This window comes from Triturus cristatus, chromosome 8 (genome assembly GCF_964204655.1).
Source record: "Triturus cristatus chromosome 8, aTriCri1.1, whole genome shotgun sequence".
NCBI classification, from domain to species: domain Eukaryota; kingdom Metazoa; phylum Chordata; class Amphibia; order Caudata; family Salamandridae; genus Triturus; species Triturus cristatus.
Genome location: NC_140591.1, coordinates 1,369,406,156 through 1,369,433,840, shown reverse-complemented (window position 1 = coordinate 1,369,433,840; position 27,685 = coordinate 1,369,406,156). Strand labels below are relative to the sequence as shown.

Genomic DNA, 27,685 nt, shown 5'->3' with positions numbered 1-27,685 from the left:
TTTAGGAATATGGCAGCATCATAACATGTGGAATTTTCTGCTGTCTGGAGCAGAGCTTACTCTGACAGCATTTCCTGGCTGCTTGGACTGTCACAATCATCAAGCACTAGCCGCGTGAAAACACTTGGGTCATCGCGCCCGCTCTCTGGTTGTAAGGTGCTGTCTTCCTCTTTGCCGGTGAGTAGTGGCTTTGTTTCTTGCACAGGTTCTTCAACATTCTCACCTGTTTGCATTGTACCTTGTTTCTACTGCCTTTGGCATTTCTTTGTGCTAAAAGTGTTTTCTGCTTTTAACGATTCCTTCCGCACTTGATGATAACTGCCTTTGGCGCTTCTCTGTACCTGGTTGTCGTTGTCTTCAGCTTTGTCATACTGTATGAATGACGGCTTTGTATTATGGTGTGGAGCAGTATCTCTGGTCTCAACTTTACTAGTAAATTTCTAGCCAATGACAAACAAACTTTCTGTAATGCCTTCACTTTCTTCACAGACCTTGTACTTTATTTGAGTTTCATATAGCACTGGCTAGACCCAGAGGTATTAGAGCACTTTACATGAGGAACGGTGAGTTACAAGTTACATCCGTTACAAGAGCATGGATAAAACAAAGGACAGAAAGGCAATGTTACGGTAGTTCGTAGGTGGGAGGGGGAGGAAAGGAGACATGAACAGGGAGATGGGGAGAAACTGTGCCCAATGACCGGCTGGGTAGGTGACGGAAGAGGGGGTGAACCAGGGCCGATCTCCTCTATAGCTGTCGAGGCAGCTCCACCGGGCATCAGCCAAAGTGCTCGGACTCCACTGTCAGGATGGTGATCAGGGTTTATCTAAAGAAGATCAAGTTTGAACGGGGAGTGGGAGAGATGAGAGCCGCAGTCAGATCAGAGCCCAGGTGTGGGTGGGGGTAAATGTTTTGATGTTATCAAGGCACAGTCCAATCGGGGGTTCGACGGCCGGTGGTGGCAGCCACCAGCGAACCAGTGAAGGCTGCGGGCAGAACGGAGTTAAAAAGTCAAAGGCACCATTTTAAGATCAGGCGTTGTCCAGGCCCATCCTTAAAGATGATACCTAGGTCACAAAATGCCTCCAGAATAGAGCGCCATCGCAAGGGGGTATCAGCTGGACAGCCCCTACTGCTAGGTTTGGGAGTGCCCCGAAGTCTCAGGAGCCCTCTGCGGTGGTAATCAGGGATGGCGCTAGCCGCCATCTTGAGGTCAGGCACTGCCCAGAGAGGGCGTCTTGGTTGGTAAAACGGCCTCAAACAAAGTCCCCAGGCCAGATCACTAAGTTAGGAGGGATTCCCTAAATAGCCCTCGTTGCTCCGATACAGAGGAGCTCTGGAGCCGCGCTCACCTCCCGAAACTGCTGGCAGCGCCGGGGCTGTGTCAGTCACTGTGGTGGTAGTCTCCCCGGGGCAATCATCATGTCCGAGGCTCCTGTAGGGGCCCAGAGGGAGACCACAAAAACACAGTGCAATCTCCTTGGCAGCGAAACGAGTCCGGATTGCAGGTGCCCCTTTGGGGGCGGCCGCCATCTTAAGGCCAGGCATTGTGAAATCTTATGGTCAGGCATTCTAAAAACAGTGCCTTGCATCAGACCCCTTTGTTATCAGCATTGCACAGTTCTTATGTGGAGCTGATTTTTAGTGCCTTCAATAACGCTTGCAGGTGGCAAGCACGTACCCCACCCCCCTTCTCACCGGTCTCGTTCCAGTGATTGCCGACCGCGGAGTCTGGAGAGGCAGCCAGCTGTGTTGTCAGCATATAACCATACTTCTCTGCAGCTTAGTTCCAAGTGCCTCGATGTCTTTCGGGGCTATTCTTTAGTCCTTGCGTGGAGGCACTGCTCTCCGATTATCACCGCCATCTTGTGGAGCTCTGGCGCGTCTTCATCGCGGTCTCTCAGGTGATGAGTTCTACGCTTTCGGTCTATCTCTAAAGATCCTTGATTTTCACTTCGACTGTAGCACACGTGGCACTCACAAGCAGTTTGCTGGACCACAGCAAACTCTCCAGGGCAGCATTCAGGTTGCTGAGTTATGTAATCCCTTACCTTGTTGCCAGTTGTAGCCTCCTCCCCAGCCTGAGGATATGCATATGATCATGCTACATTCAGAGCTTGGTATTGCACATTTTTATTCCTCTGCATGTTACAGTTCACTGAACAGTCTACATCATGAGTTCTATCATCTACACCCACACACAAATGTCACTGTTCTACAGAGACCATCAGGAAATAAAAGGGTCCTGTCATCTCTAACTCACAAGACGCTACAACTGATACAGAAAGGCACCTAACTCGGAGCAAGGTACTATTACATGGGAAAAAGAACACACAATAACATCAAAGTAAGAAAGAACACATACAGATGACACAGATCACACAGACACTGTGTCATCGAGACACCTAAGTAGGAAGGAAATATATGGCAATAAGTGATATGCTGATACTTTTGCATGAAGTCCTAAGACACTAAGACAAAGACAGCTCCTACAGAACAAAAGGCACATATCTTGAAATGAGTAGACACACACCATGACAAGGGACACAGTGATGCCTCAACATGGAAGCCATACCCACTGTGATAAGGGCACACATTCAGGGACTACAAAGGGATGATGAGAGGTAGATACTGCACTGAGACACAAAATCCACAAATGGGAAACAGCCTTTATCACACGGTTTTTACCTCATTGTGCCTTTACCACACATTTTTTGCGTGCATGTTTTTACAGCGAATATGTATTTAAAAGGCATGCCAATACCATGCAATTAAGGAAAGTTGGTTGGGGTTCTCCCCCACAAATACATTGTTTTTAAATCTAAAAACAATGCGTGGTATTGACGCGTTTTAAATACATATTCACGGTAAAAACATGCACGCAAACAAATGTGTGTCAAAGCGTTGTACCGTCGTACAACCCCACAAATAGTGGCCAGAACAGGAGAACAGGATACGGCTCATCTTCTTTGCTTTCTGTGTTTCCACATCTTGCCCTTCCCCTAGCACCTCAGCAGCTAAGAGGAAGCTATTTAAGAGTTAAGAACGGGGAAATAGGTAAACTCTGTGATGGCTTCCATTGTCAAAGGAGGAGTGATGTCGCTTTCGCTACCTCATGTGTTTTGGTGAGTATATGTACAGCATTACCAAGTTGAAGACAAGTTGTCAATTTTTGGAGTTTCTCAAAAAACGATCACTTTTTTAAAAATCTAATAAAAAACACAAGATAGATTGTCTTGTGGCACAGAAGTAAATGAATAGGAAATGCCACAAACGTTCTAAGGCTAAAGCATGTGCTTTGCACAATGAAGTAATAAAAAGCAAATATTCTAGCATACTGTTAGAAGCTATCTGCCTTTTCCATGGGAAGAGATCTTATCTTGACAGTGAATCTGGCTTAAACAGTGTGAACAGCTTTAGGAGAAGTATTGTAAATGTGGGCAGCCAGGGGAAGTTATCAAAAAAAAGGTCCACACTAAAGCGAACGAACACAGTAATTCAGCAATAGGAACTGATAAGAGCCCCGTTTTAAGATATATTAAATACAAGAGATTTCACAAGCGCTGTTCAGGCAAAACCTAAAAATTAACTTGAATGCACATTGTAACATAAAATCTGAACGCGTTTTCGAACATCTTAAAACCTGGTCTCCATCGGGTCTCTCACAATCATTCCATTCCTCTATATACCCAACACAGCTAACACCTGAAATAATGCCCCGCAAAAGCCTGTTAGGACTGCCTAATCTGAATATGGTCTATGTTTGTTGCATTTTGTTGTATACACAGATCATTTTGGTAGCCACTGTATAAGGAAGGCACTTCAATAGTGCAGCCAGGAGGCAGCTGCAGCAAACATTATGGCACTCTTATGAAAGAGTTATGAGTATAGGGTCTGCTATGGATCAGTACATCGGTGGGTGATTTTATATGAAAGATATGCGGCGGTCAAGGAACATACCAAAGTTGCAGAAATTCTTCACAGTTTTAGGGCATTTCCTTATCGAATCACGTCAAGAGAACTAGTGCCTACACTTCGTCGTTTGAACACCATGCGAATCAGGTTACACTGCAACCATTCCTGGAAATCTTTATGGCAATTTAGTACACCCATTTACATGGATGGGAGAGGCTTTCTAACATCAAATCTTGTGCCAGGCCTTTTCTAAATAGCTCTCCATCTTTCTAGGAGAGACATGGCCCCTTTAACTCGGGGTGATTGGCCTTCATGCTACCTTGCAAGGACAAAGAATGTGCTACTAAGTAAAGCTTCTACTTCACCAAAAACATATCTGCATCTTATATATTCTCATATCTGGCAGTAACATAAGGTCAAGTGGAGGGTACATAGTAGATAAGCAGCAAACATATATCAATTGATTTTACTGTGCTGATTAAGAGGTGGGGCTAAGTTACAACCCCTGTGCAAACTCATGTTTTTTCAGTGATTGGAACTATGCCAACTGTGGAGTTTTCCGCATGAGCTGGTTACCAAGGGTAATAAGTATGAAACCTCCACAATTTCCCCCAGGTAAATCTCTTCAGATTGAGCCTGACAAATTTTTCTGAAGAAAAAAAATGGCAGGTGATTACTGATACAAGCAGTTGCCGCAGTGTGTTCTATTTTCGAATAAGAATTATTATTATTATTATTTATTTTTATAGAGCGCGTAGTCACCCGTAAGTATCCCAGCGCTAAGATCAGTACAACTGGGGGGTCAGCGGGAGCAGGGAGGGAGACAGGTTAATTCAGAACGGGGGTTGTTTACAAGAGCGGGGTTGTATCTATAACCCACCTCGTGTTGTCAGTTTTTGTCCAAGTCTGTTAAATACCTCAGTATACTCTGGGACACTTGTAATCGAGGCCATAAGTCCCCTTTGGCGAGAAAGGGACAAAATGTACGAAACATTGTTGGAAGTCGAAGGACTTCATGTAGGCATTTTAACTGTGGCATGACACATCCCAGCAGAGGTATGGAACAGTAAGTTGCACATCAAGCCCAGCCAATCAGTGTACTTTCAAGGCGAAGTCCATTTTACAAGCAGAGGCAAATAGCTGTCTGTCTCCTCTAGTTTCCATATCTTTTTATGGCCCTGTTTTAAAATATGTTTAAGTGAATTTTCATGGACAAAGAAGGAAAACAAACAGGCAGTGAGGCGTGCCAGCGCATGCTAGGCTTCCTTAGTCACTAAGTACAGGCTCAGAAGCAGAAAGTTGTTTAAAATGTTGATGTCATCATTTTTAAGTTGATCTGCTACTGTGGTGCTCGACAGGGGCCTAAATCACGTTCACTTTAATTTGCAGACAACAAAAAGGATATCCCTAGGAAGCGCATGGTCTCGAGCACTATTCCGATTGGGGGACCTTTATTGTGCTTTAAAAAGGCTGTTCTCAGTGTGGCCTGTCTGGAAACACCCAAAGGACATGGCTGCAGGAAGTGCAAGTGAACGGCTCTCCACACTCACTCGACATTATTAGAGAAGAGGTTAAACGTCAACATGGGGCTGGTAGGAGCTAAAAGTTGACACCACACGTGCTTTTAATATGGAGAGGCTGCTGCTGTGGTTGCAGCGAGAGTGTCTGTTACAGCCTCTGCTATGGCTACAATCATGCAGAGAGGACAATTGTGTCAACTATGCTGTAGGTGAAGCATGGACATGCACAGCACCTTCACTGTAGGTGCAGAGAGGAAGTTTTCATCACCACTTCTGTAGGTACAGTGATCAGAGGTTAACCCCTGCCGTTGTGGATGAATTGAGGATGTGTGTGGACCACCTCTGCTCTTTGTGCGTTGATAACGGGGGCACCAGCTCTACTATACTTGCAGTGGTGATGGGTGCGCCACTTTGGTTGTAGGTGCAATGGCTTGACTGGAGGTGCAGCGAAGATGTGGTACAACCTCTGCAGAGCTGTGAAAATGTATAACACCATCACTGTGTATGCATCAAGGAGGTGTGTACCCCCTCTCTGGTAGGTACATTGAAAGCAGGTGCACTAACTGAATACAGAGGGGCAAGAATACTACCTATGCAGTTGGTGCAGAGAGGAGAGAGATAACATGTTCACTGTTGGTGCAGTGCAGATGTGTATTCCACCTTTGCTGCAGGTGTAAACTGTAATGTTATGTTAAAAAGTTTTTTTAAGCACTCGATTACCCGAGTGTGTCTTGGCGCTGGCTAATTGCGCAGTAGAGAGGAACCCTAGAAATAACTGAGACCCTAAACAGTGCTAAACAGCCAAGTCTTCAGGGCTTTTCCGAAAGCCAATAAATTGGGCATGGCTTTGATATGCAAGGGAAGTGTGTTCCATGCTTTTGTTGTTCCCAACACAAAGCTTCGGCCTACCCAAGCCACACATTTAAATCTAGGCACTAGGCACTAGCGCAGATTTGGCTGATGCGGACCTTAAGGTCCGGCCTGGAGTGTACCAAATGAAACTGTATTTTTAGGACATCAGGACCTACATTGTGTAATGCTTTATGAACAATGCAAAGTGCTTTGAAGAGAACTCTTTGTCTAATGGGCAGCCAGTGAAGTTCCCTAATAGCTTTGGACACAGAATGATGTTCAGGGATTTTCAGCAGGAGACAAGCAGCGTTTGAAGTTTATTGAGTACATATTGGTGTGCACTAAAATAAAGACCAATACAATAGTTTAACTCAGACAGCACAAGGGATGTGACTACAGTTTGTTTTCTTGAGATTAGATGCAATAAAAAGTAGCGCCTTCTTTATCATCCTCAGGATGTGAAAAGCTGCAGAGGTGACAGCATAGACTTGGTCAGTATATGTCAGTTTGTTATTGATTAGGACTTCCTAATTCTGGGTATTCCTAACTGGAATGGGGAGTGAACCCAAATCTTATGGCCCCCACACAGGGGTCCAGAAAGAGAATTGGGCTCCAAAGAACAGAACTTTAGTTTTTAGTGAATTGAGCTTCAAACAATTCTCAGACATCCAAACACTGACCGCCTGTGTACAGTCACATAATCTGGCCTGTTGCCGGTGTCCTTGCTGGCCATGGAGGCAACAATTTGTGTGTCGTCTGCATACGATGTAAGAGAAAAACTGAAATATTGTATTAATTCGTCTAAGGGAGTAACATAGGCATTAAAAAGCGTAAGGCTGAGAAAAGACCCCTAAGGAATCCCGCAAGGTAGAGAATAAGGCTGTGAAACTAATTTTCCCAGACAGACAGACTGTTTTTAGCCTTGGAGGAAAGAATCAAGCAGTTCCCAAGCAGTTCTAGTAATCCTGATGTTAGCCAAATGATCCATCCGTAGCCCATGATTAACTATATCAAAAGCCGCTGATAAATTGAATAGGATATGGACTGCTCTGCTTTCCTGATCAAGTGACAGTCTGATCTCCTCAGTGGCTTTGATTAGAGCTATCTCTGTATTGTGGCCACTACGGAAGCCAAACTTAGTGGCGTCCAGAAGATCATGGGATTGAATATGCTCAACTAGTTGGTTATTCACACCTTTTTGATTATAGCAGGTATAACACCTTCACAGTAGGCACAGACAGGGCATGTGTGTGCCACCTTTGCTGTAGGTGCATTGATAGCCGTGGTAACAGCTGCATGGTTAATACAGTTGAGGCAAGTGTACACGTCTGCTGTAGCTGCAGTGAGATCAGTTATGCTATCTCTGCTGTGGTGCACTGAGAACAGGTAGAAGAACTTCACTGTAAGTACTTATAACACTCCTGCTGCTCTGCAATGAATGCAAATCTAACACCACTCCTGCAGGTGTCGTATGGTCACGTGTAACACCTCTGCTGTAGAAGCACGCAGAATAGGTCCTCTGACATGCCAGGTATGCGACTTCTGTCATAGATGCATTGAGCATAGGCATAATACCTCACCTGTAGATGAAGTGAAGACGGGTACAATACCTTAGCTGTTGATGAAGCGAGGACAGGCATTACACTTTCAGTGTAGGTGTAGCATGGTCAGCTATAACACCTTCATAGTAGGTTTTAGAAAGGTATAGAACCTCTGCTGTAGGTACAGTGAGTACAGGGGTACAATCTCCACTGCAGGTGCAGTGAGGATAGGTTTATAGTCTCCTTTTAATGCAGTGTGAGGACAGGCAAACTACAGCTTTTGTATGATCAATGATGACAGGTATAACACTTTTGTAGGTGCAGTGAGATCACGTGTAAAACCACAGCTGAACATGTAGTGTGGACAAAAGTACCGGCTCTTCTGTAGGTAGATTGGGAATGTGTGTGTGTGCCTCCCTCTCATTTTAGTACTGTGATGGTAGGGGTGCCTTCTCTGCTGTAAAAGTGTGTAAACAGATTTACCACCTCTACTGTGAGTCGTACCGGGACACGACTGCCTTCTCTGACGTACTCACTCTTTGGACAGATGTACTTTCTGTGCTGTGGATGCATTGTCCACCGGTGTATCATCTCTGCATTAGATTAATGTAGGCAGTGGCACTGCCTCTGCTGTGTGTGTGGTGTGTTCAGTAGTACCATTTCTGCTGTACATGCACTGTAGACAGGTGTATCACTGCTCCTGTAGGTGCTGTACCATCGCTGTTATAAGTGTTGTGTGGACAGATGTATCATCTCTGTTGTGATTGTAATGTGGAGATATGTTCCACCTTTGCTATGGATGCTGTGTTGACATGTGCACCACACCGGGTCCAGATTAATATATAAATGTCTACAACCCTGCTGTATCTATTGTGAGACTCTTTGTACCATGACTGACGTAGAAGCAATGTTCGTCTGTGTAACACCTCTGCTGTAGAGAATATGTGGGCTGGCTCACCAAGTCTGTTGAAAGTTATATGTGCACAAGCGAATCACTTCTGCTACAGGCTTTGTGTGGATATGTGCACCACCCCTGCTCTAGGTGATCAATGAACAGTTGTGCATCTCAGCTGTAGGTGCTTTGTGTACATGTATGTAACCTCTGCTTTTGGGGTTGTGGGGTAAGGTATGCCACCTCTGCTGTAGGTCCTCCTTCTGTGACTTAATGAGTACCACCTCAGCTATATGTTTTGCATGAACAGGTGCACCATCAATGTTGTAGGTACAAGGAGGCAGGTGTAACAGTTCAGATGTAGGTGATTTGTGGCCAGATTTACCATCTCTGGTGTATGAACTGTGTGGATATGTGTATCCTTTCAGCTGTAGGAACTTTGTTGACAGGTTTGTCATCTCGTTGTAGGTGCTTTGGACCGGTGTATCATTGTAATTTTAGATGCAAGGTGGACAGGTGTAACACCTCTGCTGCCGATGCAGAGAGTATGGGTATATCAGTTTTGTTGTATGCACATTAAGGACAGGTAGTACAAATTTGCTGAAGGAGCTGTGGATGCAGGTGTAACACCGACACCCAAGGTGTAGTGAGGACAAGTATACAACCTCTGCTGCTGGTGCAACAAAGATCTCTTCAATTCTAGGTGTGCCCCCCTCTACAGTAAGTAGAGTGAGGGCAGCTATAACAGCTCTACTCTAGATTTACTGAGTGCAGTTATAACACCTCTGTGGATGCTTTAAGGTCATGGGAGAGACCACTGCTGTACGTGTTGATTGGAGAGGGGTAGGTGCATGAGGTCATGTGAGAAACCACTGCCATACGTGTCGATGGGGAAGGGTATATCACCCTTTCTGTAAGGGTGGTGTTAAGAGGTGCACCCGTGTTGTAGAATCTGTCTGGACCAGTGTGTTGCCACTGCTACATGAATGTGTGGACATAAATACCATCCCTGCTGTGAGAGCAATGTGGACAGATGTGTGGTCTCTGCTACATTTATTGTATGGATAGGTGGAGCTTCTCTGTGTTAGATTCATAGCTTGTCACACTGTGCCGTCTGCACCAAACTATACTATGTACCTTTTTATGATGCTGAAATAATATAATACCTTTAACTATCAAGAGTGGCCCTGTGAAATATTAATTGCTTTACTATTTGACCTGGTTGTGTGTAATAGCACTTGATGCCAGGTCTGGAGGCTCAGGGGACTAATGCATCCACTGCAGGGCCCTGTGTTTGACCTCATGATCACAGGTTCAAATATCGGCAGGTCCACTCAGCCTTTCATCCATCTGAGGTCGATAAAATGAGTACCATTGAGTTGTGTAACAATAAATATCTGTTATTCAGCACCAAGATCCCTCCGGGTGAACGTGCGCTTTACAAATTCACATGTTATGGTATGTTATTTTTTTTTTTTTTAAACAAATTTTATTGAGTTATCCAAGGACATAGGCACATCATGTTATGTTATGTTATGTGTAGATCTGTGCATAAATGTTACCCAAACAACCATTTTCTGTGCTCTCATTACCAACCCATGTTCTGTACTGGATATAAGGGTCTGCCCTGTATGTTTGTATCGTAAATTCAATGAGGACAGATCTACCACTTCTGCTGTGTGATTTGTGTGAAGAGGTGCACCTCCTCTGGTATAGGTGCTGTATGGCCAGGTGTACAATCTCTATTATAGATACACTGGGGACAGACTTGCCACATCTGCTGTATATGCAGTGTTGCCATCTGCACCACCTCTGTTGTAGTTGCTGTGTGGACATGTGTGCCATTTCTACTGTAGATGCAATCTGGATAGGTGTAACAAGTCTGCAACAGGTGAAATTGGGACGTGTGTTGAACCTCTGTTGTATTTGGTGTCTGGCATACCACCTCTGTTTTATATATTGTGTGGCGAGTTGCACCATCTCTGCCGTAGGTCCAATGTGAACTGATGCATAAGTTCTACTGTAGGTGATGTCTGTATAGCTGTGGCATCTATGCTGTGGGTGCTGTACGGGCAAGTGTGTAACCTCCATCTAGAGCAACTTCGCCTCACAACTAGACACCATCAATCTTGCAATAAGTCTCCCGGTATCGGACAAAGTCAACACCTTGAGTCAACACCTTGACCACATGAAACCACAGAAGAAACTGAAGCAATTATGAAGACCATCCACTCCAGGGCACTGTCAAACCCTTGCCCCCAACACGCCTTCAACAAAGTTTCAGCTCCCATCAGCAAATGCTCACCCGAGCCTCAAAACCTACATCAACATTACCACTGTCCCAGAAACCTTGAAGCATGCAGACGTCAACGCTCTCCTGAAGAAGTTTCTCAGTTGACCCAGCCAAGCTCCCAAATTACGAACTGATTTCCCCAAACAGCCAAGGACTTAGAAAAAGCCATCAAGAGATGTGTCGTCAACCACCTTGACAAGCACAAGCTCCTTGATGTCATGCAATCAGGATTCAGACCAATCCACAGTACAAAGACTGCCCTCATCACAGCAAGAGACAACATTCGGAGGGTCTTCAATAGAGGGGAAACTGCAGCCCTCATCCTAATTGACCTCTCTGCAGCCTTCGACAGTCCCCCATCTTAGCCACAGGCCTCCATGAAACTGGCATCCAAGGACTCGTCCTCCAATTTATCTGCACATTTAACACTGGGGGAACCCAAACAGTCAGTATGCCACCATACTTCAGACTTTTCAGAATGCAGCAACCAGACTGCTTCTCAGGAAGAGGTGTGGCGCTGCGGCCAGGGCGACTGACGCCAGAATCAGGGGATCACGGTTCGATCCCCGGCGCCGGCGGTAGATTAGCCCAGCACCTTGTGATTCTGGGCAATAGCTTGCTTAATCTTCCTGAGGGACCCCAGCGCCTAGAGACCCTTACGTGTGATTGTTCGCGCTTTACAAATGTGGATTATTATTATTACTGTTAGAAGGTGGTTCTGACACTATGGGCTGCCCGGATTTTTCACTTTTTGAGCACCTAATTGTTGAGCTTTTACTGTGGGGGAGCCTCATAAGTTGGGACTCACCCACAGTGAACGCAGGATGTAAGAGACTGCATGGGGATTTTACTGGTGTCCCCCTGGCTTGACCAGGCCACTGCGCAGCAGCTGGAGTAAGGGACACCGGGCTGGTTACATGCAGACACATGTGTACATGTGTGTGCACACGTGTACGGACTGCGCAGAGGAGATTTCTAGCGTGCGCAGTCCAGGAGCAGCTACAAAGTGAAGGGTGTGGCAGGACTTATGCAGTATTGGGTGGTGACATGGAATAGGCTTTTTACACTGGAAAGAAACAGGCCAGGGAAAGTCAGTGTGTTTTACTGTGTTTTCACTTCATTATTCCCCTATGGGGATGTGGGGCCCATGGCTAGATTAACTTCCATTAGGCCTACAGATTCAAGACATACACTTAAGTCCAATGTAGCGAATGTGAAAATAAGTATTCTGCAGAGTCCAAAGTCATATTTGTACTGCTTTTGGGTCATCCAGAACTGTCATATTTCTCTGAGCCAGCCATGACCAGACCCAGGCTGAGGGCTGACCTCAGCTGGATGGATTGATAACCTTTCTTCCACAAGTGAGGGCCTCCTCTCCATGAAGAGATGAAGGGTGGGGCTACAGGCTCATCCATCACTAGGTGCCAGGCGCCAGGCTGCACCAAGGAGGGAAGGAGTTGGGTTTCAGAGGACATGTGGCCAGAGACACTGGAGGACACCATTTTGAACAAACCCAGAGGCTGGACAAGAAGGAGGGAGCAAGGGCAGGAAAGTGATGTGTCGCTGTTTGATAGGACCAACAGGGACTGTCTGCCAGCCCCCTACTTAACTTTTAAAAAGTGCTTGCACAGGAAGAGAAGCTCTCTCTGGGGTGTGGTCTGCTGAGGCTGAAGGTGCTGGAGCCTGGCGCAATGGGCAGTTAGAAGGAGAGACCCCCTGACTGCCCCCAGGACCCTAACAGGACCAGAAGAAGAGCCCAGGACTGGTGCACAGGAGCAGTGGCCTCTGCGCAGGGAGAAGAGAGGCCAAGGAGGAGAGCCAGGCGAAAGGCTGGCGCAGGGAGCCAGTGAAGACAGCTCCCTCCTGAATCCACCCTCTCAGAAAAGAGACCCCCTGACTGCCCCCAGGACCCTAACAGCACCAGAAGAAGAGCCCAGGACCGGTGCGCAGGAGCAGTGGCCTCTGCGCAGGGAGAAGAGAGGCCAAGGAGGAGAGCCAGGCGAAAGGCTGGCGCAGGGAGCCAGTGAAGACAGCTCCCTGCTGAATCCACCCTCTCAGAAAAGAGACCCCCTGACTGCCCCCAGGACCCTAACAGCACCAGAAGAAGAGCCCAGGACCGGTGCGCAGGAGCAGTGGCCTCTGCGCAGGGAGAAGAGAGGCCAAGGAGGAGAGCCAGGCGAAAGGCTGGCGCAGGGAGCCAGTGAAGACAGCTCCCTGCTGAATCCACCCTCTCAGAAAAGAGACCCCCTGACTGCCCCCAGGACCCTAACAGCACCAGAAGAAGAGCCCAGGACCGGTGCGCAGGAGCAGTGGTCTCTGTGCAGGGAGAAGAGAGGCCTAGGAGGAGAGCTAGGTGAAAGGCTGGCGCAGGGAGCCAGTGAAGACAGCACCCTGCTGAATCTACCCTCTCAGAGACCCCGAGGGCAGAGGAGAGTGTTCCCAGTGGCTGGGGCTGGTAAAGAGGAGCATGAAGCGCCCCATAATGCCTCGCCAGGCATTTGGAAATCTGCCATTTTGGTGCTTTGTGGCGCCCAGATGAGGGGGTCACCCTCACTTGTGAAAAGGTGCTGGGGGGGAGCTGCTGGAGAAGCACAGTCTTCCCCCCCCCCCCCCCCAGCACGTAGAAGTCTGCCGTTTTGGTGCTTTGTGGCCCCAAGAGGAGGGGGTTCACCCTCACTTGTGAAAAGGTGCTGGGGGAGCTGCTGGAGAAGCACAGTCTTCCCCCCGCAGCACAAAGAAAAGTCCCACCCTCAGTGTCATGGGGACCTAAAGGAAACTACCCCTCAAGGGCTCAGCTAGCATTTAAACACATTCTAGGCTGGAACTTTTGTTCTACAGCTGAGGGTGTGTGGAGAAGTGCATCATGAAGTGAAGGGCTGAGTTGGGGATGTGTGAAGAAGTGCATCCCCTGGAGGTGAAGTGGTGTAATTGCACCGAAATGCATTTACTAGTGGTTATTTCTTTTTAGGTGGACTGAAAGTCACATGTGTAAAGTGAAGTACCTGTGTAAGGTGATGTTAAGCTAAATGGAGTTATGTTGCTGGACCTTCCTTCTAGGAGTCTGGCTGTATTTACGTAATCCCATGCTTTTACCTGTGATTCCTTTTAAAGTGAAGAGGTGCACTGCAGGAGAAGTGTAGTTTCCAGGAGTAATTCTTTTGAAGGAACTGTAAGTCACATGTGTAAGGAGATGTCATAAGCCAAGTGGGGTTATGTTGCCAGACAGTCCTGCTAGGGTGTGTGGCCGTATATGCGTAACCCTGTGATTTCATCTGTGATGCCTTTAGGGGCTGTAATTGCAATGCATTCAAATGATCGACCAAGGTGATGAGTACTGTCATTCTAAAGTGTGCGTAAACATGGATTCTTGCTGCTGCGCTTAGGTGAAGACCCCAGACTGCTAGCCCTTAAGATATAGAGGTGCATACTTTATGGTCAGTAGGAGATGCTCAGTCAGGGTCATGTGTCACCAAGGCAGGTTTATCCCTTTTTAATGCTTGTTGAGGTAATGGGGTGGGTCGCCACTGGGATGGTGCCAGTGCGCAGGGCCCTCGCTCCAGGTTATGTTCAACTAACTGCATTGGGGGCAAGCTGATGTGCATACATGGGAGTGGTGGTACTAGACCCCACCCCCCTGCGGGAGGGGTGGAGATGTTATGCAATGTCACAAAGTAATTCCAACAGCTTATGTATAATTGTAAATAGTATTGAGTAGTGTGTGTGTTTAATAAATGTACTCTTACTTTTATAAAGCAAAGTACAGACTGGACAATCAATTATTGAGTGTTATTTTTGGCGCACCTGCAAATGGCGATTACTAGCCCACACCACCTCCCTTGAGTAAGCCTCAGACTGCTCTGCAACGCTACCCTCTGAGAGTCAGGCGCTACAATTGGGTGTTTGCTTCCCAGTGAAGGACAAATGTAGTCATGTTATTTGTGCAGGCCTCACAGATGCTGCCTCGTTTTGCAACAATTACTGCTCCTCAATCTCCCACGCCGGTCTCACATCACACCACATATGAGGGAACTTCACTGGCTCCCAATAAATGTGTGCATAACTCAAGCTCCTCACTCACATATACAAAGTGTTACACAACACAGACACAGCCTACCTGAACAGCTGCATGCCTTCGCTCAGCCAGACTCTCACAAGCACATGTCCCACACATGGGTGAAAGCTGATCAGGAGCATGAATGACCTCCCACATGACGTTAGAGCCTCCTTTCCCTACCCTCTTGATTTCCGCAAGAAGCGGGAGATTTGGCTCGTCAACTTAAGTTCCCCCGCAACTAGCCTCACACATCTGCCACAGCACCAGGGTACCCTCATGGGTGATAGTGCACTATAAAAAACACAAAACACAACTTCTGCTCCGGATAGAATGTAGACGTGTGCCGCCCTGATATATCTATATTTGGCAGATATCTAAGTGTCCTGTAGATACAACGTCCACAGGTGTGCCACCTCTGCTGTAGTTGATGTGTCGACAGGTGTACCACCTCTGTTATTATGCAGCCACAATGTTGTCAAGTAGCAAGACCCTTGCTGGAGGTGCTTTGCAATCAGATGCGTCGCGGCTGCTGTATGCACATTTTAGGAATGTGCGCCACCTCTGCTATAGGTGCAGAGTGAACAACTGAAGTAGGCTCTGTGTGGACACGTGTTCTGCTTGTGCTCCAGATATGAGGACAGATGCACCGCCCTTGCTGTCATTTCAATGTAGACAGGTGTAGCATATCCGCTGCTGGTGCTGTGTGCACAGGTGTAAAGATTTCAGCTGTAAATGTAATGTACACAGCTGTACGGCCACTGTGTTGTGGGTTGTGTGGACAGGTGTAACACCTCTGCTGTAGCTGTTGCATGGACAGCTGTATAACATCTCTTGTAGGTGTGTGGGAGCAATTCAGTTTTTTCTGATGTAGGTGTGGGGTGTTATACAACCTCTGTTGTAAATGTTGTGTGAACAAGAGTACTGCCTCTGGTGTAGGCGCTATGGGGACAGTAGAAGACGGTCTGATGAAGGTGCTATGTGGACAGGTGTACCACCTGAACTGCCCGTGAACCTTCACTGCATGTGCAGTGCGGACAGGTACACCACCTCGGTTATGTGTTGCTGTGGGATAAAGACAGGCTATATTATAAGCAAGCGTCCTGTGGCGTGCTGCGGCCACTCGGTGCGGCCCAGCGAATATTCAGTTTGCTTTACGCTTATGTGTGCGGCATTTTCGTGGTTCGGCACTCCCTTTGATATTTTTTTTCTACGGCCCCTCAGCCCTTGCCAAGGTCTGTATTCATAGTTTCACAGCTAAGGAAACGGGAAGCATCGAGGCGACGACTAGAACACCTTTTTCATTTCAGAAAGTTTACAGCTGTTTTGAAACAGGAGTCTAGCCAAAGGCTGACGGGTGACACAACCGTGCAAGAACTTCAGAGAGTGGACAGATTTACGAGAAGGCTTTCTGGAAGCTACTCGTGTGTGAAGCAAACATGAGCGCCCCGCGGTCTTGCCCTGTAAAGAACAACTTGTTTGACAAACCTCCATAGATGATTCTAGATAAAGCGCTCGGACGCCACGCACGGGCACGAAGCGCTATAAAATGCACGAGAGAGCACTGAGAACAGCATGGCACTGCAACTGCACTTCGTAATTAATGAGACATAGAGGGACAACGACAACTCAGAACAGCATAGAAAGCTACCGTGTTGTTGTTTTGTTTACTGCGTTTATTTTATGGGGGTCATTACCTGAGGTGAGGCTGTGAACGCAGACCACAGTATTGCAGGAAGAAACGAGCGGATAGAGACATAAATGCACACAATATCACAGACCCCCACAAAGCACATACATCATCACCCTGCCCGGCACGCAAGGACCCAGGAGCAGTCAGCGAGACAAGAAACACCACGTTCTGCAGCAACTTCCTCTCTATAAAAAGGCTGTAAATCTGCCCGAAGTGCTGGAAAAACACAAATAAAAAAGGCCGAAGGAGGTGAGGTAAGCAAGGTTAGCCAACGGGTGGCTGCTTGTGAAATAGTCAGCAGACGCGGACGCTGTGGCTTTAAGACGCGATTCAAAGGAAATCTCATTTTTCCTACCCAAACATTCGGCCCCCTCCCTCCCTCTCTCCCGCTCTCTTCTGTCTGATTAAATAAGGAGGAAGTGTGGGAGTGGTGGTTTCGAGGCTCTCCCTTTAAGAGGCAGCCTGCAGTGACGAATTGTTGAAATTGCCATTCCAGGATGGCATTCCAGTATAAATTCATTGTTCCACCTCTCCGCATCTTCATACTTCGCCCTCTTCTGTTCTGCTTCACATCGACAGACTGGGGGTAGCATAAAAAAAAGTAACGAGTCGGTGGAAACCCAGGATCACTTTTGTCTCTCTTTGCTTTTTCTTTTCCTGCTCAGCGAGGATTTCTGTTTATTTTTTCTCATCCACAAAAAGCAGAGGAGAAATATTGAAGGCGGGATGCTCTCTGAGAAGTGCCGCTGACAGCCGGCAGGAGTGATCGGTGCAAACAAAAAGTTGCTGGCTGCGGAGCCGGGCACCTGCCTGATCCGCCTGGTCTCGCGCATCGTCTCCCTGTGGCCACCGGCGGGGTTTGGTATTGACTTGGCATATTTGCTTCTGAGGGGAGATCAAACAGAGGAGAAGCGAGGGCGCAGAGGAAAGTTCAGAGCCGGAGATGCCATCGCCCTGAGCTGAGCCGGAGGACTTTGCCAGCCCTTCTGCGGTCCGTGGACTGCACTCGAAGGCAGACCCCCGGTAGACACCTACCGCTGCCTGTCCTTTTTCTGACCCGCTTGTGCCTTCCCAGAACCTTTCTGTGCCGTCTGCACCATCCAGCTCCCTGCCCTCTGGAGCCACCTGCACTCTCCCCGGGCACCTGCCCCTCCTCTCCCCCACCTCTACTCTGTAGCCCGTCACCTGTCCGCTTCAGTGCCTACTGGCTCTTCCGCCTCTCTCATGTGCCCTCCTGTTTCTGCCGTGCTCTCCTCCTGCCCATCGGTCGTCCCATCCGTTCCCCTTGCACCTGTCCGTCTCCTTCTTATCCGTGCCTACCCCCTCTAGCCCTGCTGGCCACTTGTGACCCCTGCGGACACTTTTCTTCCGGAGTCAGTCCAGCCCTGGCTCCTTCTGCGTCTCTGATGTTCCCTCTTTCCCTTCTCTGACAGTCCCTGGTCATTCATTCCTTCCCGCCCGTCTCTCTCACGCTCCGGGCTGTACCGAGCTCCTGCTGCACAAACCCTGCCCTCTGGTCCCCTCCGTCCAGCGGTCCCCAGCCAGGATGTGGCTCCTTGTCCTGTTCGGGATGCTGCGCTTGAACTTGGCCGCCCCTCCGCCGGAGAGTCAGCGGACTGCACCTGCCTATGATGAGGAAGCCCTGGGCTCCCTCGGCCCCTCCCCGCGGCGCGGGGGCATCGTGCAGCGCATCGATCAGCTGTACTCGGGCGGTGGACGGGCCGGCTACCTGCTCTACGCCGACGGGCGCCGCTTCAGCCTGCAGCTGGAGCGGGACGAGTCCCTGGCCTCTCCGCACTTCAGCACCGCCAGCCTGGGGCAGCGCCTGGCAGGCGGCCGCCGGGGGCGCTGCCTCTACCGGGGCACGGTGGACGGGAACCCGCAGTCCCTGGCCGTCTTCAGCCTGTGTGGGGGTCTGGACGGCTTCTTTGCCATGAAGCATGCCCACTACACCGTGCGTCCCCTGGGCAGGTCTGCGGACGGCGGCATCTACGGGGACCGCTCCGGGCCGGTGCTGCACGTCTTCAGCAAGGGGCGCTTCAGTTTCCAGACCCTGCCGCCCCCGCTGGAGAGCTGCGGGACCCCTGGCCAGCGGAGCAACACCACCACCGCAGCCCCATCCCCGGTGCCAGCAACCCGGAGCCGCAGCCGCAGGTCTGTGTCCAAGGCCAGGCACGTGGAGCTGCTGCTGGTGGCCGACGAGTCCATGGCCAAGAAGTACGGCAAGGAGCTGCATCATTACCTGCTCACCCTGGCCTCCATCGCCTCCTCCCTCTACGGGCACGCCAGCATCGAGAACCTGGTGCGCCTGGCCGTGGTGAAGGTGGTGGTGCTGTCCGACAAAGACAAGGGCCCCGAAGTGAGCAAGCACGCCGCCACCACCCTGAAGAACTTCTGCAAGTGGCAGCATCAGCACAACCAGCTGGACGACGAGCATGACGAGCACCACGACGCCGCCATCCTCTTCACGCGAGAGGTAGGTCAGACTGGAGCGTGCCCCCGCGTGCTACCCTGCTGGATACCCAGCTAGATGTGAGCTACCTGTCTGGACACCCTGCTCCTTGCTACCTTACTGGGTACTCTGAGGTAGGCCACCGTACCAAATATCCAGGTGTATTCTGCATGGGATACCCAGCTGTCTCCTGCCTTACAGGTTCTTGGCTATATGTTGCATGCTGGAGACACCACTGCATTCTTATAAAGATTTACCACTGCATGTGTCCTAACCAGAGGCCGTACTGTGTGCTGACTGGCTAGAAACCCCCTGCATGCTCTGCGATTACAGACGCCAGCTTGGTAGACATCGGCTGTACGTTACTTGTCTCACTAGACCACTGCATGCCCCCTACCTTTGATGTCCCCAGCCTACCAATCGACTCTGGGTTAGATATCTTGAGAAATGCTACCTGACTCCATAGCTAACTAAATGCTCTGTGCTTGCACACGCTGCTCAGGCCTGTTTGGTGGATAATGTACCAAAGGTTATCCAACAAGATACTCTATGCTAAGTTGGATAGTCTAGTGAAGGTTCACTGGCTAGGTGCCATAATGAAGACAATACTTGTTCTTCAGTGTATTAGTTGGCTAGACACTTCACAAACTGATGTGTGCCTAGATATCCCACTGCATGCTACCGTGCTAGACACCCTGCTGAAAAGTGCCTGACTACATGCACTCCCTAACTCCATCCACCAAAATACCCTTATTCATGTTACCAGGCTCCACATCAATCTTCAGGTTACTCACTTAGATACTTTACTGAACACAACATGAGTTGTTACCGTAGGGAATGTTACCTGGTTAGATATCTAACAGTGTGTTACCTGGACTAATACTTTACAGCCTGTTACCTGGCAAAATGCCACACTTCACCTCATGTGCCTAGAAACCATGTCCAGAAACCTCAAGCAACGTATTCTGACTCAGTAGTGCCTCGAATGCAACCTGGTGAGATGTTCTATCGGATGCTTCCTGGCTAGATCCTCTGATAAGTGTTTTCTATCTAGAAAGTCTAATGGCGCTATACTCCATTGGATTCTACATGACTGGACAGTGCACTGTGTGCTACCTGCCTGGACTCCCTTCTCGTCTCTATCATGTTAGATTAGATACCCTTCTGAATGATGCTTCACCACATATGGTAATGCTGTACCCCATACCTTATAGACATTACTGCCCAATACCAGAATGCTCCCCGGTCATATAGGTTACAGTGCAAGGCCTGGCTCGTTACCTACTGTGCGTAGAAAGGCTGCTTGCCTATGTGAATTTATTTGGAAAGAGACTCTACAAACAGGACATCAGCTGCTTTGAGATAGTAGGCTGTGTCTGGGGTAGGGAGAGAGGAATTATCAACCAACATACCATTATTGCATGACACACAGGATGGGATGGATGAGAGCGAATATGGTGAACAATGTTGGGAGCGATACGTTCAGAGGTTGATAAGGTAAGTCATCATCAACAAAGTCCACCAGCACTCTCAGAACCCAGCTTCCCCTCCGAAGACTCGTTGACTGTAACTTCCACCGTTGACTCTTTACAGTGCCCTGCTGCCCATTGGCTTGGTGTGAGATATACAAATACCACATGAATATATGCATACATGCAAAGTTCCAGATTCCCTAGCTCCTTCCTGAAATGGTAATGTTTTGTGGTTGTGTCAGAGGTGGTACCAAGTTGTTTCAGGCCTCTTCCACAGGTGAACCCTTCTATAGCTTTATGAATAAACGAACATGGATTTGGCTTTTGCACCCAATCTCAGGTGTGTGTGTGTGAGGGGGGGGGAGTATTTGGAAGTCAGCCTACTTGGACATTTGTGATGCACCACCAGTGTACCTTGTGTATTGTGTACTGCATCTTCTTGCATGTAACTTTCTTCTACACAGATAGGCAATGCAATGGCTTCAATGAAGGTGTAATGTACATGGTCCATCAGAGAGCTAAAACCAGTCTGGCTGCTGAATTTTGGATCCATCATGGCTGCTTGAGTGGCTTCTTCTCTGAGAGGCTAGCGTGCATGCTGCTTAGCCAACGTTATTGTTGACGCTAGCAGTGAGCTCTGAAGACCCCAATGTTTCAACTTTGTAAACTGATACCACGCAGTTTTCAAGTGATGAGGGACCACTTGTCACTGGATTGGCAACATACCAAACTGTATGTTATGTGCTTACAACACCTGTGCATCCTGCCACACTACAAACCCCACTATATGCTACATAGTTAAGGACCCACTGCTATTTATCAAACTGAAGGCCTCTTTATATTACCAGTCAAACATCTGATCTCATGAACCCACTATATGTAATACAAATGCATCCCAGCATGTGCTGACTTTTAGCAGGTTGTAACTTCTCATGCAGGTTACGAACCAGAAACTTTATTGTATATCTCCTAGCTGAATCTAGTATGTCTTATGACAAGTCTAGAGTAAAAGACAACTGAAAAAATGAGATGCAGAAAAAATGTGGCTCCTTCAGGGCACACTCTCCTATCCACATAACTATGCAGAGATCTCTCAAGATAGTACACAATTTACCTTCACACAAATACACACAAACCACTTCTATACATTGATTTTCATTCTTATAAATCTCACACAAGCATCAAAAAACCTCAGACACACCCGATTGATGGCTTTCAGAAATCTGCACAAAAGGGTGGTAAGTTTGAGAATGCACTACAGTGCCTTTGAAATGGTGGTTTACACTAGCTCAAATGCGATTCACATATAGCATACACCAAATCAGTGACCTCATGACATAGATCTTGCCCATACACACTGCATTATGAGTTGCATCTTACCTTTTAGCCTATTACATGACGGTACATTTGACTGCATGCTTCAAAAGATGGAAATCACGTGCCTGCCACACACCTGAAGCATAGCAGAATATTCTACTGTGTCTTACAGGACTTAAGACAGCTCTCTTTGTTACAGGCCCTGACATACAAAAGTACATTTTATGGCTGGATATCCTATTTACATAAGCCAAAACTGCTATGGGGTGTATTCATACCAGTCAAAGGCAAATAAACCTTCTGTCGCCAGCTGAACAGACATTGAATAACTGAAGAGATCTGCCACATGCCACTGGCCAACAGGGGATTTCAATTTTTCCACCACTGCAAGTCCCAACTAGCTACATGTTACGACCACACCTTGACATCTCACAAAGACAATAGTATGGGATGATATTAATTAAGTCCTTCTCACCAGATCTTTCCAACATTTGTCCCTCCGACATATATATCTACACAGGACCATTGACTTTAAATATCTCTGAATGGACAAACCGGCACAGTAGTCAGTTCAGTGAAGTATGAACACAACAACTACTGTAAATCTACCTTCAGAGCTGCTCAAAGCTGCCAGCTTACTGAAAACCATACACTGAGCGCTTAGCACTCACACTTCATCGTCCATTACACCGCTAAGTTCTGCGCTCCCTTTCACATTAACTGCTTCCCGTTGGTCCTCACACACAGTATACTCAAATGTACCATTCTGGATCTGAACAAATATTACTCACTTCCAGCTACACACCTTACAAGGTACAGTCGGCTACCCATGTAGGCAATTGCTTCAGCACCCCACGTAGGGCTGGTAACTGGTAAGCAAATATTGCAATGCAATACACTAGTTCATGAGTGAGTGTGTGAGTTGCATGACTGCGTGAGGGATCATTAGAGTGAGACGGAATGTTGTGGTATAGAGTCTTGTCATCTGGCTCTATCTACAAGTTCACCAGCAGGTGCCATTACCAGGATATGTCTGAAAAACACTCAAGGGTGTAATTGGAATAATCATCTAATATGTAATTGGGGAATCTACCTCATGTGAGGGTCTGATAAACTGACATGAAACACCTTTCTGTGTGCTCTGTGTCCTTGAATTGCTGTGGACTACATCCTCAAAGGCCGCTGACGGTGACATGACCTGAGGTTGTGTGGAGTCACACGCGGCATACACTACTTGCGATTGTGGCATCTATTTGTTATGTCTTCTGAAATTCTGTGATAGATCTTCGTACTTGGAGAAACTTCTGCATAATGAACCCGTTAAGATGCGGAGACATGAGGGGTTTGGGCATTTGCATGTACTAAGGCCTGCAGTACCGCGGCATTAAACACTCCTTGGAGAGAGAGGCTTCTGACTCTTGTCGTTACCCGGACTGAGAATTCTGGAAAACACTTTGGGAGCCACTCCTTGCGGCACATGACCTCAGGCATTCTGACAAGACACACAGCCTTGGATATGTTCATCATTCAAATAAACTCAGAATCACAAAGAAGCCCAGGAAAGTGTCTGAGGGTATCAAAACTCAAGGTGGTCTTCTGTGGGAGACAGGTGATTCAGGATCCAGGGAGCCAAGCTGAGGAGTTTTCATCCTTCCATCCTTCGGACAGGACAAGGCCAAGTTGCTCTCAAGAGATTCACGCAACCTGCCTGTCCACAACCCACCAATTTCCTGTTTTTGAGCCTTGGCGCTGTGGTGGTGGCTCCACTTCTCCATTTTTCAACATTGTCCGGAGACCCCAGTGGGGTGAACATTGAACTATAAAAAGACCTAATACTTGACATTACATTACATACTTTTCTGTAAACAATATGACCTCATAGCCCTGTCTGGTGGACATTATTCTTTTACTGATGTGGGTGGCTACGTTGGGTAAAATTTAAGTATATTAGAAAAAAGAACACACCTTTTGTTGCAGGGCGGGATCGGTAAAATGTTTAGTATGAAAAATCATCGCTGGTTCCTACAAAATACAAGACACTTGGCTAGATGGTTTCGACTTTTCAAATAGTATTTTCTTCTGATAATTTGAAGAAAAAAAAGACTCTTCTCTCCATTGCGTTAAACATTTAACAAAGAGAAATCTAAAAGTTAAATTTCATTTGAAAGGAGAATGAGATTGGTTTGGATAGTTTAGGAAGTTCAAACAAAGGTCATTAAGTAAGCATTGGCGAAACCAATAGGTCTAGCATTAATGTGCTAAAGTGTTCAAACTCAGGCATGCATAGATGCAGTTCGTATGCATTACGTGCACAAATACTGTTTAGCACATTAAAACTAGACCTGGTAGCATTGTCAGTGATGGAAAAAAAGTAATTAAACATGTTTTTTCCCTATTGAATGCATATGAGATAAAGAAGTGATTTTGACAAACAGTGTGTTAATAGAGTGTACCTTTTAGATGGTGAAGAGTCCTTTACATATTTCTATGGATACACTTCCTAGAAAGCTTAATAATACACCAAACAGTTAATAGGATGAGGTTAGAACTTTTCCTGTGGTTGGAGCAAATCCCACACAATGGATCTCTGAAAGAATTGGCAACAGCAGGTCTGCAAACAGATGTGCTTTATAGCCAGACCTAAAAATGAATGAAAAATAGCTCAAAGAAAGCCTACATGTAATAAGGGTCATAGAGTGTTTGGATGTAGACACTGAGCAGGTAGTAATGAGAACATTTGATAGCCTGTAGATTTAGAATTGAATTCCACCATACAACCGAACTACAGACCTTTGCTGGAGGGCAGGCAACTGGGAGTGAACTTTGTGTTGTGGCTAGTGGTCAGGCATGAGAGGCAATACAGCCTTATTTCAGCACTCCATAGTTATCAACACAAATGCACAACTCACCTTTGTAATGTTCTATAAATTGCCCAGATTTCCTTTTTTGGTATTCAAATTTGTGTCAAACCAGCAGCTGATCTAAAACACACAAAAGAAAAGTCAAGATATTAGTCCCACAAATTAAGCCCTTCCACTGGACCCTGGAGAATTGAGACGCCGCCTGTTGTATTTCAATTGCTGAAGAGCCTTAGGAAGACAACAGACCTAAAAGTAGTAAGAAACATGCAGGCAGTACAAAGTTCAAGAGGAGAATTAAAATGTAAACCACATGCCCATCAAAGGTGGTTTGCTGGTGTTGGCGGGTGGGGTTAGGAGGGTGGGTAAATTGAGTTTGTTTTTATTGCAGAATGGGTCATTTGCAAAGAACTTGGCAAGACTGCTCAAGTCATTAATGGATGTGAACTTTAAAGAATGTTGTCCTATGGCGGTATGTTCACAAATAGGAAAATGCTCCTTGGGGAGCGGCACTTCCAAGGGCCCCTCACTGCTAAAGTTAAACAGGGCCTGGTGTTGTTTTACTGCTCTCGGGTTCCCTTGTTGACCCTTGCGTGGAAGGATCAAATGATTGCTTGTTTAACAAGGCATGGTTAGGGCAATACGCCAGTCAGTAACTAAAACATATTAAAGTATAATATGCAAATATGCAGAGTACAATACTTCATGAAAGTTGCTATTTGACCTGCAAGAAGAGCCAATGTGCCACGGTGATTATTGTGAATTCCGAATCCAGAATATATATTTATATAGTGCTTCATCCCCAGGACAACCCCACAAAGCACTTAGGTTCCTGATTCCTATCATAAGTAAGTGCTTGGTTAATGGGGTGTTGGATGTACTTTGGCCCTTATGGGAGGTGGTGGGCGTGGAGAGTGAGGTTGAAAGACGCGGAGAAACATGGTGCGGCGAATGTCTCTGCGCGTCAGTGTAAATGTTGCAAAGAACTCTTGTCTTCTATCACCTTTGTTAAGTTACAGAGTCAAAAATTGAATATAAGTGTATCTCACCAATAGTTGTGAGGATATTTGATCTGTGTGACACAGATAGTGTGTGAGGTAGAATTTCAGTGAGGGTGTTCTGTCAAAGTGTGACTGCAAGGATTAGTCCACAGTGTGCATCAAGTGAGCCAAGAGGAGGAGAGGAAGCGCGCACTTCTTGAGCGCGCGTGGTAGGACGTCAAGTGGCATGATGACAGCGGCTCTCTCCATGGTGCTACCAGCTGACTCACGGTCTGAGTGGTGGACGGGAACAGTTTACAGAAGAGCTGTGGTTGTGTTAGCTGACCCCTCATGGTAAACTAACTATGTGTTATCTAACCACTCACGTAAAACTAACTACCTATTGTCAGATGAACTCAAGGCCCTTCAGCTAGCCCAGTGGACTTGATGGAATAAATTATGTTTTTCACCGAACCCAATAAGTTAGTCACAAAACTAAGGTCGAGCATCTTTCAAAGGGAACTTGTGTGGATTCATTTTTAATTTACATTCTTGAAATGCGGAGCCAACAATGGCCAAAGGTAGTGTTGTACTGTGTACACTGCTATGACTCAGCCCAGGAGACCTAAAATGATGATTGATTCTAGAACAGCTTTAAGGACTCGACTGGTTCCCATTCCCTAACCTGCCTGTGGCTGCAGGGCCTGTCTGAGGAGTGACAGCTGAAGGCTTCGCCACTGCGGCTCAGACACATGAACACGCTACATCTTTGGTTGTGTGTCATGGCATCGCGTGCAAAAAAAAGTATCTAGTCAGAATATCGACTACAAGAATATTGTGAAGGAAAGGATACATAGGGAAGTATACATTTACTATCATTAACTTCACATCTATGTACCTTGATGAGATATATATTTTGTGATGGCACAAAGAGGCGTAGTTAATTATAGTTAACCTATTCGTACCTATATACACATATTTGAATGAATTAATGAATGAATGAATGAATGAAAGGGGCTTATAGAGCGCACAGCTGCTTCTACGAGTATCTCAGCGCTTAGAGACTACTAGTGCAGAGTGAAGTGATAATGCCCGAGCAAAAAGCCAGGTTTGAAGCTTTTTCCTGAATAGAGACTCCGAGAAAACTGAACGGAGGCCAAGTGGGAGCTGACTCCAAGCCTGTGCAGTACAAAAAGGCAAAGAGTTGTTTTCTTGATACTTTGTAGTTAATATTCTGTCTACGGTGCTCTTTTTGCACGGATTTATACATCCCAGCCACTCCCCTGCCACTCCCCTGCTGCCCTGTAATTGATGGACGTGGCCAGTGGCAGCTCTGATGTGAGAATGGTGGGTTGGGGATGATTTCTTGAAGAAGGTGGTGCCCCTGTCCAGAACTATAAGCACGTCAGTGTGCTAAAAAAAAATGGTGTGGTCATGCATGTGAGTTGCCTCAAGACACATCTGTGGCTGCTTTGTGCTCTTGTTGGTTAGTGCGATTAGCACTAAAGGGAGGTGTATCACTGTTTTCCGGAGAACTCTTACTGTCTGTAGCGCACGCGCAAGTGTGCTAACTCTGCAAGTAAGTGCATTTTGTGCAGAAAGAACTGAACAGACCTATAAAGCAGTGTTTGCCCCTCCATGGCTCCCGGCTGTGCTGTCTCTTGTTAAATTACTATTGCACAAAGTAAGCACAATAGTGCAGAGTGTGCATAGAGCACAGCAAGAAAACATGGCCCTATATGCAGTGGGGTAATGCAAAATGATGCCCCCCTGCAGAATGTGAAGAGGGGCCCCTGAGTCCCACATATCTCACAGATGTCCATTGGCCTTGGGCTGAATGAGGCCCCCT

The 27,685-nt window shown here is 47.1% G+C and overlaps 1 protein-coding gene across 1 annotated transcript in view; it reads left to right on the top strand.

Annotated features, from left to right (window-relative positions):
- Positions 1-17,230: 17,230 nt before the first annotated feature.
- ADAMTS5 (ADAM metallopeptidase with thrombospondin type 1 motif 5) overlaps positions 17,231-27,685 on the top strand; it is a 100,345-nt gene continuing 89,890 nt past the window's right edge. The window contains exon 1 of the mRNA XM_085623082.1: positions 17,231-19,233. Coding sequence (XP_085479208.1) covers positions 18,304-19,233 — 930 coding nt within the window. The 5' untranslated portion in view covers positions 17,231-18,303. The remainder of the gene's footprint in view (positions 19,234-27,685) is intronic.